Raw genomic sequence first — 18,200 nt, 5'->3', positions numbered from 1 at the left:
CCAATAAACCCTCAACTACGCGAATTTCATTTTGTGGGCCAGTCAAAAGTTACCTATGCCCCTCCCCTTGGCATGGGAATATTTCAACATGATATCATAAGTTTAATATGGGCAGGTCAGGGTTCAAAACGTCACGCGCTTTGGCGTTTCCGAAGTTTTTTTCGGTGTCGGATGTTCGAACCCGATTGATTTGTGTGATTCGGACAAAGAAGACCCGCCCCAGTCAGCCGATCCGTACGTCATATCCTGGTATCGTCTCCTGATAACGTCTTGACCAGGTTGCGTATACTTGTTCGTCGTCATGTTTTCAAGGTCATTACTCGTTTTGCTATGCGCATGGACTGTGCTCACGTTATGTAAGTATATTTTATACAAGTGTTGCCAGAAGTCTTTCGGTGAGAACATGGGAAGGGCGCGGCCTTTCAGACTTGAATGGAACACAGTCTATTCTCAGACTGCTGCAGTTACTAATAATGGGTTTGTGCCATATAAGAGATTACACCCTGCTTCTGTGAGGATCTATACGCACATGGTCTGTTAGTCGCTGATTACACAGCCGGATTTAGCTAGTAATGTTGTGACACAGATTTCTAATGTATGCAGGCACGGTCCCTCTATGCAGGCCACTCAGGCAGGCTTTTTTGAGGTTGCACCGCATGAAATGAAGATTCAAATAAGTGACATAAAGAATATACAATTGTTCGAGTATGCCATAGGAATGAGTGTGTATTTTGTACAGTGTATCTTAAATATTGACATAATGTTACAACAGTTCCTCCACGGTGTGAATGTTGGTCTGAACGCCCTTGTCGCCCGCACGCGATGGAATACTAGACATAGGAGTATGACGTAGACCAGGAAACTCAGTATACTGAACAAGTAAGCTAAAGAACCGGCATCTTGGTGCAAAAAATAAAAACATTCAGAATAACAGTAAGGTTTGGGTGAATATTCACAGGAAATGATGCTCTTTGCAGTCTTTGGAAATAGCTTAACCCTTTGAGCGCCAAAGTCAATTTTGTCGCCTTTAAAAATATATCAGAGTCATTTTTTTTAAAAATTTTGCCAAGGTTTTGATAAGAAACTGTAGTCGATAAAATGTGATGATTGTTTGGTTGAAAAATTATCAAAAAAATAAAAAAAATAAAAAAAAACCAGAAAAATTCATATACATTTAACCTACTTCTGAAATGAGTCGTAGCTTGTTAAGGTAGCGTGCGCCTCGAAAGTGAAAGCCTTAAAATTTTTCTCAAACTTTCTCTTTCAAAATCAAATCTAAAAATCAGCGGTCACCGCCCAAATTTTGCTACCATAGTAAACAAATTACCTAAAATTTACCGATATTAACAATTCAAAAATGGCTGCAATCCGTGTGTTAGCTCCATCGGGACATACTAAACTTTCGAATTAAAAAAAATTATGACGGTGAAAATTTTATTTACTGCAAGAGCTTCAAAATGTGCACAACCGAGTATCAGATCACAAAGTCGGAACATCTATCCCCGAGGTGCATCGGATCCTACTTGATAGTTTTTGATATTTTTTTCAGGGATTTGATATATTATGTAAATTCTGATCACTAAAAAGACAATCGAATACCAGTCGGTATTGTTTTTATGATGATGTTATTTCTACAAAACACACCACCTGTTTGCCCTTTGGTACGAAGCAAATATGACCCATTTTGTATGATAAATATTATACATATTACCAGACTTAGTATAGATAATCCCTTTATGATTTATTGACGCCATATATCTATTTACACCTGTCATATTATTTACACATATTATCTATTAAGACAAAAAAGATAATCTTGCCAATGTCTGCCTGTAGAATCTAAGCGCAGTCTGAAAGTAGGATAGTTCAACTCAAATTCAGGTGAAACAATTGACTCAATAAAAATGGTACGACTTGATTCACTCCTTCTTTGTACAGTTTTTCACCTCAAGGATGTACAATTTTGACCAAATTTATGACGTTATATTTTGCGCCTCACCAGTGAGCAACAGTCGACATGCCGAGGCTGACGATGACTTGATGGCCATAGCAACACGTCTGCAGACCAGCATTGAAGAGCACTTCTCCACAAATCGCAATCACGAAGTCAACCCGACAAATAAAGACAACACAATCAACTACATCAAAGAAGAACTGGAAGGATATGGTCTCGAGGTTGAATTAATGGAATTCGCTGGGGAAAACAACGCAGTGCGCGTGAGTAACCACTCAGTTATTGAATGTTACTGTCGGGGCTGTAAGACTTTATTAAGCCCGATGATATATATATATATATATATATATATATATATATATATATATATATATATATATATATATATATATATATATATATATATATATATATATATATATATATATATATATATATATATATATTATATATATAATATATATATATATATATATAATATATATATATATATTTATGTATATCGAAACCAGCCATTTACAACACCTAAATGACTTCGTGACTTACCAATGCGCAAGTACTCAGGATATATCTATACAACCCTTTTCAGAATTAGAGCGCGAAGCCACTGCAGTGAACTGCAATAAAACTGCTTACACTAATTAGTTTCAGCTGTAGCCGTGGCCACTTTGGTGTTGAACAAGGCTCCTTGATAAAGACCAAAAAGTCTGCTTGTACAAAGGCAAAACTAGCTCTGTCTGAGGCTCGAGTTGTAAATGAGAGTTTACGATTGGCACCCTGTGTTCAAGATTAAGATACAATGTAACATTACCATGCACTGGTCCATGTACAAATCTTTTTTATTTCAACTTCCCCAGACAAACTGTCTGCATGGGACATACAATGTTGTCGACTTTGACAGCTGGCTACAGCTGAAACCAATTAGTGTGAGCAGTTTTATTGCAGTTCACTGCAGTGGCTTCGCGCTCTAATTCTGAAAAGGTTGTAGCCTGCCAACAGTCCATTGAGTGTTTTCTTTACTATTATTGTTGTGTCTCGCACATACAGGGGCGGGAATGCCGCAAGCATAACCGCGAGCTCGGGACCCTACGCTTGCGATTCTCTCCCCCTAACCGTCATATGTGCGAGAGACTACACCTATAAGAGACGGAAAAGGCACTGTCGACAGTCTACATATGTCTATGCAGACTTTTTGTAGTTCCGACCTAAAGGGAGCCTGTACCTTGAATGAACGTGGGACCATGGATGTACAGAAATAGATTTTTGTACATCCATATGGTGGCACTAACCACAGTCCCTCCACCCACTGTGGACTAACCAAGATTTTAACTTGACCCTTCAAGTAGTAATAAAGGAGTTCACACCTTAGATCTACAATGTACACTTTATCGTGGTTTTCTTGTTGACATAAAGTAGTATTCCGAATGAATTATTTTATGAGTACCATAGATTCTGCCCGCGAATGGGTAATTTATGGGAGATATCTTGCCCAAGGTAAACACCAACTTTATAGACTCCCTCACAGCCACTTGTTCGCTGCGCACCTCCGAGTATCCTCAACCATGTGGTGATGCGCCCTCAACGGTCCTTCTCGCAAGCGAGGCCCACAGACCCGACCGAGCTATAAAAGTGTAGCGGATCTTGGACCGCGTCAAAAGAAAGAAATGAGGGAAATAACTTAGATATGAAAAACATCTGCAATATAGTTTTCGCGACACCTTCCTCGTTTGCCGAAGGTGGATTATGACCAATCACAAACGCTGCAAACACTAGGTTATCAGTCGTGTATTGTCTGTTTTCATTTGCATGCATTTGCAGTACGAAGGAACTAATGTAATCGGTGTTCTTCCTGGAAAAAGAAAAGGCACGGCCGCCGACAACGTGTTGGTGTTGGGGTCGCACTTCGACACTGTCAGGACAACGCCTGGTGTTAATGACAACGGTTCTGGTATGGCAGTGTTCCTGGAAGCCATTAAACTGGTCATATCTGAAGTGTGCCGTTTCACAAATACCGTTGTGTTCGTAGCCTTTGACCTCGAGGAAACTCAGCCAGGTCAGTGAAAAACTGGTGTGCAGACACCAATCTGTCTTTTCCATTGAATTCACATATAGGCTTTACTTTCAGGGTGTTTTTGCAAACAAATAATATTCATGTTGCAGAAACTGAGAATTATCACTTTGGAACAGCAACAGTGACATTTGCAAATGCTTCAGCGATGAATACTGTCTGAAATTTCAAGCAGATAAAGCATTTCTTTGTAACCATGACGACGTGTGTCAATGTAAGCACGATTACTTGTCCAGGAAAAATGTGATTCCTGTCTCTTTCGTGCTGTCTGCAGTAATTTTGTACTTGTATATTTGCAGAAGAATGTGAAATGAGTAAAAATAGCTGTATTAAAATGTCACTTTTCTTTCACCCACGTCTCTTACTGTTGGAATGGTGCCTTTTCTACCTTGTTGATTTTCGAAAAGCTATGTGAAAGAATTCTAGTGCCACACATTTTCTACTTTTCCTCTTGACATATTAATGAAAATCACTGGGTTTTGACGATTTTTTCACCACTAGAAATGCATCTGGTAATATTTTTAGAAAGAAAGCCGGTCTGTAAACTGCTTGGAATACTTCCTAAACCTCGCCTGGCTTGGATCTGAAAGAAATGCAATTTGCAGGGGGTGAGGGGGATTTTCCAGTTTGTGACCAATGTACAGTTGTGAAAAGCTTTCATACTTGTTTATTCATTAAGGTTCATGTAATAATCACCTCGAAAGTGGAAGACTTAAAATTTTGTTCAAACTTTCCTCAATGAAACTTTCAACCATTCTCTCGCCAAATCAAAAATAAAATCAGGGTCACCGTGCAAATTTTAGTTCTAGAGAAACAAATAAACTGACATTTGCCGATATTTGAAAGCCAAATTGGCCGCCTTCCCTGTACGTTGTTAATATGGGGAAATATAAAATTTCGATATTTGAAAAAGTGAGATGGTGAAAGTGTTTCTCAAATACAAGAGCTTTAAAGTAAGCCCTCCAAAATGGTACATGAGAAAATAATTGTGAACTTGAAAGGTTAGTAGTCCGAATGGCGAATTCTACCATACGTGTCATACTGCACTTATAATACTGCACTGACGGCACGTACGCACAGGTCGATATCGCGGACAATACTGAAGTCTGCAGCCCACTGTAATTTAAAACAATACGGATGTGAAATTCCATGTCCGTATCACTACGATCGACACACAGAAGATCTTGATAGTCTCTCCTGCTGAGATCTCGCGAGACTGGTAGGCGAGCGGCAGACTCACCAATTTTTCACACTTAATGTACCCACCTTACATACAGCCACATCATACGTCATTTGAAAGCTTATTATCTGTACTTCAAGAATATTGACGATGTGGAGCTCCCAGTAGGGCCATACCTCCCTAATTTGCATAATTCACATGGGTATTCAATTTGCATAAATGCGATATAAAATTAGAAATTTCATTGTTAACTACTCTAAACATACTTTTAAACTATCGAGTGATATATCAAATGAAAGGTATTTGCCTGTACAACATGGTTATTCAAAGATATATTTGAATTGATTTCACTGAAATATTTCCATATTTATTGTGAAATAATTATTTTCCCCTTTTGAATAACAATATTTTAAAAATTTTAACACATGCAGCCACATCAAACAGCCATATCATACGTCATTTGAAAGCTTATTATCTCTACTTTATGAAAATGGACAATGTTGAGCTGTTTAGAGGGCCATAGCCCCTAATTTACATAATTTACAAGGGGGCCCAATTTGCATAAATGCGATGTAAAATTATAAATTTACTGTTAACTTCTCTAAACATACTTTTAAACTATCGAGTGATATATCAAATTGAAGGTATTTGCATGTAAAATACAACTTTGATATCCAAAGACATATTTACATTGATTCCATTAAAGTATTTTCATATTTATATTGAAAAAATATTTTCCATTTTTGAATAACAATATTTTAAAAATTTTAATGCCTACAGCCACATCATACAGCCACATCATACGTCATTTGAAAGCTATTATCTGCACTTCAAGAAAATTGACAATGTTGAGCTTTCAAGTTATGTCATAGCTCCTAATTTGCATAATTCACATGGGTACGCAAACTACAGGATTTGATATAAAATTAGGAATATCAAATGAAAGGTATTTGCATGTTCAATACAAAATAGATGCCCAAAGAGATATTAAAATGATTTTGTTGAATTCTTTTCATAATAATATCGAAATATATATTTTCCCCTTTTGAATAACGATATTTAAATACTTTTACACATACAACTACATCATACAGCCACATTATACGTCAGTTGAAAGCCTATTGCCTCTGCTTCATGAAAATTGACGATATGCAGCTGCAAAATACAGCCGTAATTCTTTAATTTGCATAATGCACATGGGTACCTAATTTGCATGAGTTCGATATAAAAATATAAAAATCCATTGTTATGTAGTCTTCACTTACTTTTCAACTATCGAGTGATATATCAAATGAAAGGTATTGGCATGTAGAATAGAAATATGAATTCAAAACACGTTTCTTAAATATTCTTATTGAATATTTTTATTCAAATCGCGATATCTTGACTTATTTTTAATATGCATAAAATTGTGTAGTAAATACGAATAATGCCCGCACTATGCAAATAAGAATAAAATATATACAAAATAAGAATAATTTAGCTACACACAGAACAAATATCGCTCTGACTGAGATTCAGAGACAATGTATGACTTTCATTGAAATCAAGCACGATCTTAATAAATTCATATCAAACATAAAAAATGCATCCTACTCTGAAATGTTGAAAGCTCTTCTCAAAAAATCACATCTTTAGACCTCAATATCTGTGAAGGTCATCGATGCATCAAATTAATATTCTCGACTTAAGAACACACACGTACAACCAACAGATACCAGATTCCAGTTTATGCAATCAAACGGCAATATTCAAGGATTTGTGAAGGCGAAACATTACAATACATTAGAACAATTATGCCACAACAATACGATACAAAATGCAATATTTTTTTGAGATGAAAGTAATCAAGTATAAATAAAGAGTAAAAGTAATTCTAGATCTTGTTTGATTATTACGAACTTTAGAACAATCGATGACATTTAATTGTTATTCGATTTTCATTGAATTGCCTTCGAACCTTGGAATCGCAAAAAGTAAAGGGAACCAAAACATTTTCAGGTCCCCTATAGGCAGATCACCAAACTTTCAAGTTTTCCATTACTATCCCTCAAAATTTCGATTCCACCCTGAATTCCTCCGCCCTCACCACCATTATTTGTGAACATAGCCTAATCACATACATATGAAACAGAAATATAAGCGTTACACGTATGCCAAACAAAACCTACAACAGCTCGATCTCCGATTCACTTGAGCGTCCAAAAACACAACCAGACCGAAATGGTAGACATTCTATAGCTTCCTTACTTGAACAAACTTAACTTCAGTGAAACAACGTGGTCAAATAGTGCACACGTTTCACCAACCGAAAATGAATTTTAAGTGACTGACGAAGACAACTCTATTCTCGAAAGGTAGCATCAAAGGATTGCAGTGTTACAGTAGTCTTTCCACTCCAGTGCGGGTTCAGGGCAGGATACGTAGATTAGGGGTACGTCTCGCTGCAAATCAACACTTTACACAAAACCGCCAAACATAACATACACAAAATTCAAACAAGAATAAGATATGAACGATGTGTGGAGTTTGCTTTCTCTTATTACACTGTCACCAGTTGTGTCTGCTGTCAAATTAATCTTCCATGCACAAGGCAGCTATAACTGTGGCAACCCTTACCCATTCCGGACACCTGGTACCACCACTAACTATCAGTGGTTCAGGATGGTCCTACTTAAATTTGTAAATCTCAAATGTCCCATGGACCTGGTAATGTATTACCTTGAATGAAAATGATTATTGGACCAGTTAAATATCATATTTCACTCATGACGAAACTGTTTAAGAAGAGGATGATGAATTTGTAGAATTACTAGATGAACTGGAAATGCATGACACTGTATCGGCATGAATGATTTGGATCATGAATTATGCCATACCTTTGACTACAGCTTACTCTCACATATTGTTTCGACTACAGAGTTACTTTTCAACAACTACACTAGTATCGTTGGGGATAGAGTTACTTTTCAACAACTACACTAGTATCGTTGGGGATCTTTCTTTATGTTTGAACTTAATAGTAATTAGTGATATTTTCCCAACACATCTTTAGGAAAAAATGTCGGCGTTCAAATCATTAACCATATATGTTAAAAATATAGTCAGAAGTAGTTAAACAGTTTAAATTCACTCGGATGGAAATAAGTAAAGCAATGGTGTAAAGTAACGTCATGCAAGTGCAAGCAATAGATCATGATGGGTTCTCTATGATTGTGTCATATGAATGATGAAGATATGACATCAGGAGGATTAGTTTATAACAATTAATATACAGCAAAGAAAAAACATCATCAAAATCTCCTAGGTGTTCATCAGTTATTTACCAAGGCGACTGTTTCGGGGATTTGAAAACAATACAGTCAACTGCCTTGGTTCCCCAAGCAGTACTGATCAATATATATATATATATTATATATATATATATAGTACTGTTGCCTTGGTTACAACATTACAAGAACATGTTGGCATACTTGAGTAACATTAAAAGGTTTTCATATGCTGTGAATGGGTACACTCTCTGACCTATAAAAACTATACATCGGTATCGGATAATAATGCAGACCAAAAGAGCTATTCATATGTTTTGAAACATACGTTAAACCAACAAAATATTCATTTCCAGACCTCATTTCAGTTGTTTGTTCTCCGTGTTCTATGCACTCTTCGCACATCAAAATGCATGTGGTTGCATTGATACTGCTGGTAAAATTTTTAAAATACCGTTGTTCAAAAGGGGAAAAAAACTTTTTTTCACTACAAATATTAAATATTTCCTAAAACCACTTTGTATACATCTTTGGATGTCAATTTTGTTTTTCACATGCAAATACTTTTCATTTGAAATATCACTCGATAGTTTAGAAGCATCTTTTGAATAGTCAATGAATTTTCTAATTTTATATTACAGTTATGCAAATTGCTTACCGGTGTAAATTATGCAAATTTAGGGATACGGCCTTACTTGATAGGTCAACATTGTCAGTTTTCTTGAATAAGAGATAATAAGCTTTAAAATGTCATATGATGTGGCTGTATGATGTGGCTGTATGTGATAAAATATTTATATTATTGTTATTCAAAAGGGGTAAGTATTATTTTCAATATAAATATGAAAATATTGCTGTGAAACCAATTTAAATATCTCTTTCGATATCTATTTCATATTCTACATGCTAACACCTTCCATTTGATATATCACTCGATAGTTTAAAAGTATGTTTAGTGTAGTGAACAATGAATATGTAATTTATATTGCATGGATGCAAATTATGCAAATTAGGGGCTATGGCCGTACTTGACAATTCAACATTGTCCATTTTCATAAAGAAGAGATAATATGCTTTCAAATGATGTATGATGTAGCTGTATGTTGTGGCTGTATGTGTTAAAATTTTTAAAATTTTGATATTCAAGAGAGGAAAATATAATTTTCAATATAAATATGAAAATATTTCAGTGAAATCAATTTAAACATGTCTTTGGATACCAAAGTTGTATTCTACATGCAAGTACCTTTCATTTGACATATCATTCGATAGTTTAAAAGTATGTTTACAGTAGTTAACAGTGAATTTTCTAATTTTATATCGTACTTATGCAAATTGGGTACCCGTGTGAATTATGCAAATTTGGGGGTTATGACCCGATGTGGTAGCTCCAAATTGTCAATTTTCTTAAAGTAGAGATAATAAGCTTTCAAATGATGTATGATGTGGCTGTGTGCTGTGGCTGTATGTGTTAAAATTTTTAAAATATTGTTATTCAAAAGGGGAAAATATTGTTTTCCATATAAACATGAAAATATTTCAGTGAAATCAACTTTAATATCTTTTTGAATATCCATTTTGTATTCTACATGGAAAGGCCTTTCATTTGATATATCACTCGATAGTTTAAACGTATCGTTAGAGAAGTTATCAATAAATTTCAAATATTATATCACATTTATGCAAATTGGGTACCCTTGTTAAGTATGCAAATTAGGAGGTTATGGCCCTACTTGGCAGCTCCACATCGTCAATTTTCTTAAAGTAGAGATAATAAGCTTTAAAATGACGTATGATGTGGCCGTATGTAAGGTGGGTACATTAAACTCCTAAAATAAGGCCCTTTTTGTGGATTCGCCGCTCGCCTATGGGTCCAGTGTTCCAATTTGTTGCCAAACCTAACCCCATCACCGTAAAACAGTGGTGTACCAGTTATGGCCTATGGAATTTCTGATATTTTGCAAGCCTCATCCGCAACATTAGAGATAATATACCATTTTCCATGTCATGAGACACAATCAGAGATTGTAGCAGAGAGAGGTGCATCTCTCTCAGTCTCGTGAAGCACAGAAAATAGTCAAATTTAAATCCATTAGCTGTAACTTTAGTCATTTTTATTTGTTTGTTTCTGAGTATCATCTGCAGTTTCTGGTTTGAATCCCTGAACCATGGAGAAATTCCTAATATTTAGCTCATAAATATACCTTATATGCGTATAATCTGCATTGTTATTGTTTAAATTTTGTATTCAGGTCCGGACTAGAATACATTTATCAACAATTACAATGGTCATTTCACATACACAGGCTGTGTTGGCAAGCAAGACACCGGGCATTGGTCATGATGATCGGATTATAGTAAAATTCTGTGGTTGATACATTGGAACAGAGTAGTGAAAAATTAGTCAACAGTTACAGCTAATGTCCCATTAATTTAATGTAGCTCCATTTACTTCAGTGCCAAATAATATTTTGTGATCAGCCCTAGAATAACTTGCGTATTAATTTGTTATTGCTCTAATTGCTCTCGATTCTTTCTTGCTGAATTAATTACTAGTTGGTCATGGATTGATCGGCAGCGACCACTTTGTACAAGACTGGTTAGCACCTTTCCTCGTCAACGACAATGGGCAAAACAGTACGTTCCAGGGCGCCGTAGTCCTTGAAACCCTCATGAACTTCAATGCAACGGACAACTCGCAAGTATTTCCACCGGGAATGGACTTGGTGAGTATTTAGATGACTTTAAATCACCCAATCGTTCGTATCTGAACATTGTCATAGCAGCTTGACTATCGACTTTTCCTAACTCCTCAGTGAAACCGAATATTCACGTTCGTACATAAGCTTAGAGTATGACAAACGTGGCGATACCAGGCTACCGAGCTAGCAACACACATTACATCATACATTGCTATAACATAATATTGCATACATACATGCACGCACTCACATACATACATACATACATACATACATACATACATACATACATACATACATACATACATACATACCTTTTATTATATTTTACGTTGCACAACCCCATATTGAATAAATTGCAGACATGCTAATGTATGTGTGCATGTGTATATATGTCCGTATGTTTTTATCCAGTCATTGTGTATATCACACCATAGACCCTCGAGAAAAACGGGAGTTTTTTTCGAGGGTCTATGGTTTTTTGTTTATTTCCATATTTCGGCTAGATGATGGTATTCTGGTCGAAACCAAAACGTTACTATTTACACGCCTTCAAGATCTGAGGTAATGGGTACGACTCTAGAAATTCAATCAGTTCAAAGACTCCGAGGCCCTCGGGAACTGATTTTTCACTTCTCGGAATTGTTCGTTTAACTTCCAGGCCTTTCCAGAGTTATACAGTAAGATAGAAGCACGTAACTTTCCAGGAGATTTCGTAACAGTGGTGGGCAGGGCAGAGGATGACGCAACACTGATGTCAGGGTTCACCAATCAGTGGAAAACACTTGGCCATGGTGAATATTTCAATGAGTCTGTGCCGCTTCCATTTACAGGTGGGTATCCGACGTCACTCGAGAGAGCTGCGTAATTCCACGTCATGTGTGTGTTGCAACGCCTATGACCTTGTCTGGATAGTGTAGCTTTGACTTACATGTACGTTAACCATTCTTTGCAGTCATGAGTCCATTTGTTGCTTCATTTTCTCGTAAGTCATACACTTGAGATTCATTTTAAGATATCCATCTTTTCAGAAGCGAAAATTGAAAACGTAGGAAATAAGTGGACGTAACTATGTGGCACACAAGTTTAAGATTATCTGGACGTGCTGTTGCACATACGGGATAATACACTCATATAAACAGAAATTCCAGGATTTCAGGACGCACAACACATCATAGAAATGCAAACGTCACATTAAGGATTTGTACAAAAGAGAAACTGCCGTATCCCCAAGTTTTCCTTCTGATTGATGCATAAAGATAACCACAATTGCAATGCAATTGTGAATGGTTTTCTTCCCACGTGCACACATTTTAAAGGTGTTAAGGATTGTCGAAAATTGTATACTCTTCTCTGTGTTTTCAGACCTGTGACTAAATTTTGCGGAAATTTGGTACAATACAATCAAAATGACAAACTTTGTGGTCATATAATGCATGAAAAAGACAAAGATCAATAAGGATACAGAAAAGAGGCGAAAGAAATTGATATAAATCACCCTACCACGCATAATATGAATTGCCACTGCCTCTTCAACAGCAAGGGAGCCGAAGTCGGTGATTCACCGTCACCTAAGTAACCGTGGAAACTGTTATATTAGTTCATTGACTATTTAACACATTACTCTTAATTTTTGTGGCAGGTGTCCCAACTGAGCAAGACCGTCTTTTATACCGAGATTTCTTTCGAAGTGACCACACGTCGTTTTGGCGTTACGAACCTGATTCATTCAAGGCCATATTCTTGACAGACACAGGTAAGCCTCCGAACACGAGCAAAACTAAATATTTCTGTTTAAGAAAAGTCGTTTACAATCAAGAGAATCGTTAACACACCCTCCGGCGAGACAAGATATCTGATATGGGTATATGTTTATCGCTAAATTTGATGAGTAGTCGCAATTTTTTCGATGATAAACGGTTCAAGCGTTGACCTACTGTCAATCCGTCGATATATTTAATTTGGGTCAAATGTTTCTATTTCTAGTCACTTTAATAAGTTACCAAGCCATTTTGGTAATATTAATTTTGTTTTTATCTTTGAGCTGTGGGGACTCTTGCTAAGGTTCCTATTTTTTGGTCAGCGTATTCACAGGAAATAGCTAAATTTTGTTGTTGTTGTAGTATTCAATGGCAAATGCAGTTTACAGTCTCAGAAATTGTTCTTTGAATAGTACCGGGGCCAATGGCTTATCCAGTAATGTAGACAATTCAATTTATTGAAAACAAATTTGATTTACCATTTCATTTTGCTTTTTTGTTAATAATTATTTAAATTGTATATTATCTATATGGTCGCATGGTAGCCGGCCGGGGGAGGGCGGTGGTTGTTAAACGAGGGCTGAACACAATACATATATGTGGGGACAATATGCAAGTATAATAATGGCGATATTGGGGGAAGAAAGGTGGTTTCCCCGTCTGGTTCGGAAAGTTCCGTGATCCGCTTTCTTTGACTTCTCGTGTTTCTCTCAGCCAACTTTCGTGGAAATATGATGGAATGCTACCATCAAGAGTGCGACGACGTGGATTCTATCTCGGACGAGAAAATGTTGTTCTTGGCCAAGACAACGCGCAGTGTGGCTAACATGATCAAAGAACTCGGAGTCGATAACCTCGAAGACACGTGCATATCAGGTGACGTCAAGTTATTAGTGACATTTTAAGGCGTGACTTTTTGTTCTACTTTATCGCTGTATTTCAAAAAGAGACCCATGGAAACCAATTCCTCTTGCAGCCGATAAATTACACAACTACATTAATGTCGCATACGAAGAAAATACATACAAAGTCGGGTAAATGTAAATTACAAGTATCACGTGATTTGGTAAGCGATACAATTCCAGGTTTACAAAACGAGGCATCTAAAAATGTCAAATGAAGATTTACAAAGATAGAAACAGTTCTGCCAGTGGCAGCCTTTTAGAAAGTTATGAAATTTCAGACAGGCTTACATAAAAAGTATCTTGAAATGTGACACGAAGAAATTGTTCACTGATGTCCTTAGCCTATAGCCTTGTTCTAGCACAGTGACGCGTGTCTCTTATGCAAAGAAACTTGACCGTACGACTGGCTGTATTGACAGATATTTTGCGGCTAGAGTGTCTAATTTCTGACCACCAACTCTTATGATGTCATTGTGAGAATAAAATAAACGCAAATCACATGAAGTGTCGTGCATCCAAACAGGGCATGATACAAAATAGAATGAATACAAATCTTAATTAAACCTAATCATTGGATTTCGCGATTTGTGGGTGTTCTCTAAGGGCGGGAGACATTGAAATTCACACGAGTAAGTATGTGACGAAAACCTTAATTGCCGTTAACGTATAAAATTGTACAAAACACTGCACTCACTACAGCAATGAGAGGGTACAATGATACAACAAAAGCTCAAAAGTCTCCCAACATGGAGGATTATTTGTTTCGAACAAAGAAGAACTCCGATGAACTTCATCCTTATACGTTCTATGCAGTAGTTTACCGCAATCACGTGACAATTCAGACCTGCTACCTTCTCATTGGCTTCACCTCTAGTACAGCTAGCATGCAGGTTAGGCATCAAAACACATTTGCTCGTTCATTCGTTTGCTTCTCTTCGTACTCTAGGGTCTACCGAGCAACGTTTGACGCCTCTGGTGTTCTTGGGAGTTGTCTGGTTTATCACTGTGATTATCAAATAACAAGGAAATGGATTGCAGCCATCACCACCAGTACTATAGTCTCTACGATCTCTAGCGTCGTTCCACCAAGTTTTGACTTTCATATTTCAGAACTGCCAACATTATGCGGCAATTTTTGTACTCGGAAACCTTCAATATTCTGTTTTATTTGTTGACTTTCTCATCATCATCATCATCATCATCATCATCATCATCATCTTCATCATCGTCATCGTCGTCGTCGTCTTCGTCATCATCATCATCATCATCATCATCATCATCATCATCATCAACAACAACAACAACAACGACTCGACAACGACTAAGCAGCAACAACAGAAACAACAACAACAACAATAACAAGAACACATGTTCGACAACAACACATCTATCGCTTTCCGTAATCACTCAATCACTATCTCAAACGTTGGACACCGTACACGAATTCTCTTACCTAACGGATTATCCCCTTTAAAACGTTGACGTCATACTAATGCCATTTTGTTCCGCTCATCAATCTACATTCACGTCATTACACTTCTATTCGTGTACTATTTATCTATCATTATGCATTTCAAAGGACCGTCAGTACTGTATTTCTTACACTAATCGATTGACAGTAATTTTTCACATATTTCAGTTCACTAGTATTTTGAAATCGTACAGACTTTCCCATCGCTCTTTTCCGCTTTCGCGGTTATTTCAAATAAAAAACAGTAAAGTTAGTGGTCAAATGAATTATGCTGTAGACAAAGATAATCCGTGAGACAATCCGACCGCAACTCGCAATGCGAACGGAAACATTTTTGTATGTACTCGGAAAGGGTGTACAGTTTTTGCATTTGTGGTTTTAGTTATGTTTTACATATCTTCATTTCACGAATATTTTTGGCAAATAAAATTAATCAATCAGACAATAATTCAGATAGTTGATCATCGATCAGAAGCTTGAATAGTACAGCTGTTGTTTCAAAGTGAATTATTTACCGATGATCGAACCTGAACACAAGAGAGGGTGTGTGCCTTGAGCCGTTGAAAGTCCTACATTTTGCATTGTTGCTCGCCAACCGGAGGACGAAAAGGCAATGAGACAGAGAGGCAGAGAGACAGGGACTTGGACATTGAGGTAGACAGACAAAAAAACAGCACCAAGAAACTACGGCAATGGGAAGGTAGCAGAGAGGGGAAGATACATTTAGGGAAGTGTATAGATAGGAAGGTAGCTAGACTATATGTAGAGAGACAGGGAAATAAAGAGACAAAAGTAGGAGGAGAGACAAAGATTGAGAGGCAGACTCGAGAGATAGCGAGATATTAGGTTGGGAGGCATAGAGTCGGGGACGAGGTTAGGGAGACAGGGAGATAAGGAGGCAAAGGTGGGAGGCAGATAGAAAAAGAGACCGGTATAGGTAGGGAGACAAGCGAGGCATAGAGACAGGGCGGTAGAGTGACCAAGGGAGACTGGGAGAGATATAGGCAGTTACAGAGAGATGTGGAAACAGAAGACAGAGGGATAGAGAGGATGGAACTAGGGAGAGACTCAGAGATAGGGAGACAAAAGAGTATATATGTGGGAAAATAGGGAGACTGGCAGGCGAAAAGACAACGAGAGAGAAACGATTTGTTTGTGGATAATAGTATAAACCAAAGATGCTCGCTATATATATTATACGCAAGCTGTACCCCAATCACACTTTTCGGTGTAAGTGCACTCGCTCGTTTTCAAGAAAGCTGTATTAATTGCCAAATTTAAATACATAAACAAAGAGAGATGTATTGTTATTCAAACTGTGCCTACTCATACCGCAAACAAGTACGAGAAGCGTCCTGTTTATGAAAAAGTGTAGAAATTTGAGGCCTAATAAAAACCACTACCAAATTTAAACCCTAACACGGTTGGCATTAAAGTTAACTAGTCATAGGGTGCCCCCTGATTCTACTTTGAACAGGAAGTTTGGGATGTGAAGATAAGATTGGAAAGATAGTCAGTACGAATAGCAAACAAACATCTGAAATAGTTCCTGATCTTTCGCTGTTAAAAGGACTATTATACTCGGTGTCTATTTTTAAATACTAACAAATACCTTCTCTTCATTACTCACGAATTCAACGAACAGTTGGCCGTATACGGTACGCATGTCGAATAAACGCTTTGCTGCACCCTTTGCACTGATTTTCGCAGTTGTTTTTAACGACAATACTCCATTAGAATATATCCCACACATTTTACGCAGATACCGAGAACCGTGTCGTCATATTCTCAATCTGTCCTGTCGGTTGACAGTGACGCAGGCGGTCACTCTTCAGGCACACGTTGAAGATTCGATCAAGTATTGCCGATTTCTGGCTAATAAAAAATTGCTACGACGTCGTTCCCTGACATGTAACTTCCTTAAACTGCATCTCCAGTTTGGTTTGTTGTAAATTCTCAGGACGTCAATACATATGAAAAGGGGTAGCAGCCTTGTAAGGTGACGGGTCTTAATGGGGAGCAGACAGCAGAAGGAAGCCCGCCAAAAAGGAACTGTAATGACCTACAATGATATCATTGAAAGTTGATAATCTCTAAATTTCCTTCTTCCTCTGCGTGCATTCTGCAACGATGTATTTGACCTGAGAGTTTTTATTCATCGCCTACCCTGGATTATTGTGAAAAAGGTCAGCTACTGAAATTAAGGGACTGGTCAGTTTCTTCGGCCGGGGGGGGGGCCGGTGGATATTTTTGGCTGACCCCCCCTGATTCCAAATTTTGAAAACAGGGTGACCCCCCTATTCCAATTTCGAAAACAGGGTGACCCCCCCGGCGCGCGGACATAGGTAAAACAAAAGGTGGACATAAATTATATATATATATATATAATATATATATATATATATATATATATATATATATATATATATATATATATATATATATATATATATATATATATATATTATTTTACATTTTACATATATTTATATTTTAAATAGTCATTCTATGTTTTAATGAAATTGTTAACATGTCAGTTGTAAGATAGGAATTTCAAAGTGTCAATCTTAAAGTTTGAATACAGTACATTTTGAATGAGCTGTATTTTGAATGAGCTGTGAATGTATTTCACACTTTCTATGCTTAACCATATGTCCTGAACTGTTGTACAGAAATGGATGTCAATCGTTAATATCAAAGAGGAAAAAGCAGTGAATCAAAAATTTTGATGGGTGTTAAGACTTGCCAACCATCCAATTAAATATCCTGAGGAGCCATAGAGAGCTTTTTTAGCCAAATCTGATGTGTACAGTGTCTGAGAGGACCTTTTCTTGTAACATTGAAACCATAAAAGCACAGCTAATAATGACAAAAACTGCCTTTTTTAACTG

At 37.0% G+C, this 18,200-nt stretch overlaps 1 protein-coding gene across 2 annotated transcripts; it reads left to right on the top strand.

The window, feature by feature from the left end:
• The first annotated feature begins 200 nt into the window (after positions 1-200).
• Positions 201-15,006, top strand: LOC139138808 (uncharacterized protein YfbL-like). 2 transcript variants are annotated; one of them, XM_070707345.1, is made up of 8 exons: positions 201-356; positions 2,003-2,211; positions 3,773-4,007; positions 11,028-11,197; positions 11,835-12,006; positions 12,816-12,929; positions 13,648-13,809; positions 14,785-15,006. In XM_070707345.1, exons 1-8 carry the CDS (start codon positions 302-304, stop codon positions 14,856-14,858), a joined length of 1,191 nt encoding a protein of 396 aa, XP_070563446.1. In that variant the 5' UTR covers positions 201-301; the 3' UTR covers positions 14,859-15,006. The 2 variants fall into 2 exon arrangements, with proteins under 2 accessions (XP_070563446.1, XP_070563445.1); XM_070707344.1 differs by having other exon boundaries at positions 202-356; positions 2,003-2,217.
• The last annotated feature ends 3,194 nt before the right edge of the window (positions 15,007-18,200 follow it).

This window comes from Ptychodera flava, chromosome 8, assembly GCF_041260155.1.
Source record: "Ptychodera flava strain L36383 chromosome 8, AS_Pfla_20210202, whole genome shotgun sequence".
NCBI classification, from domain to species: domain Eukaryota; kingdom Metazoa; phylum Hemichordata; class Enteropneusta; family Ptychoderidae; genus Ptychodera; species Ptychodera flava.
This window is presented reverse-complemented; position numbering and strand designations above follow the sequence as displayed.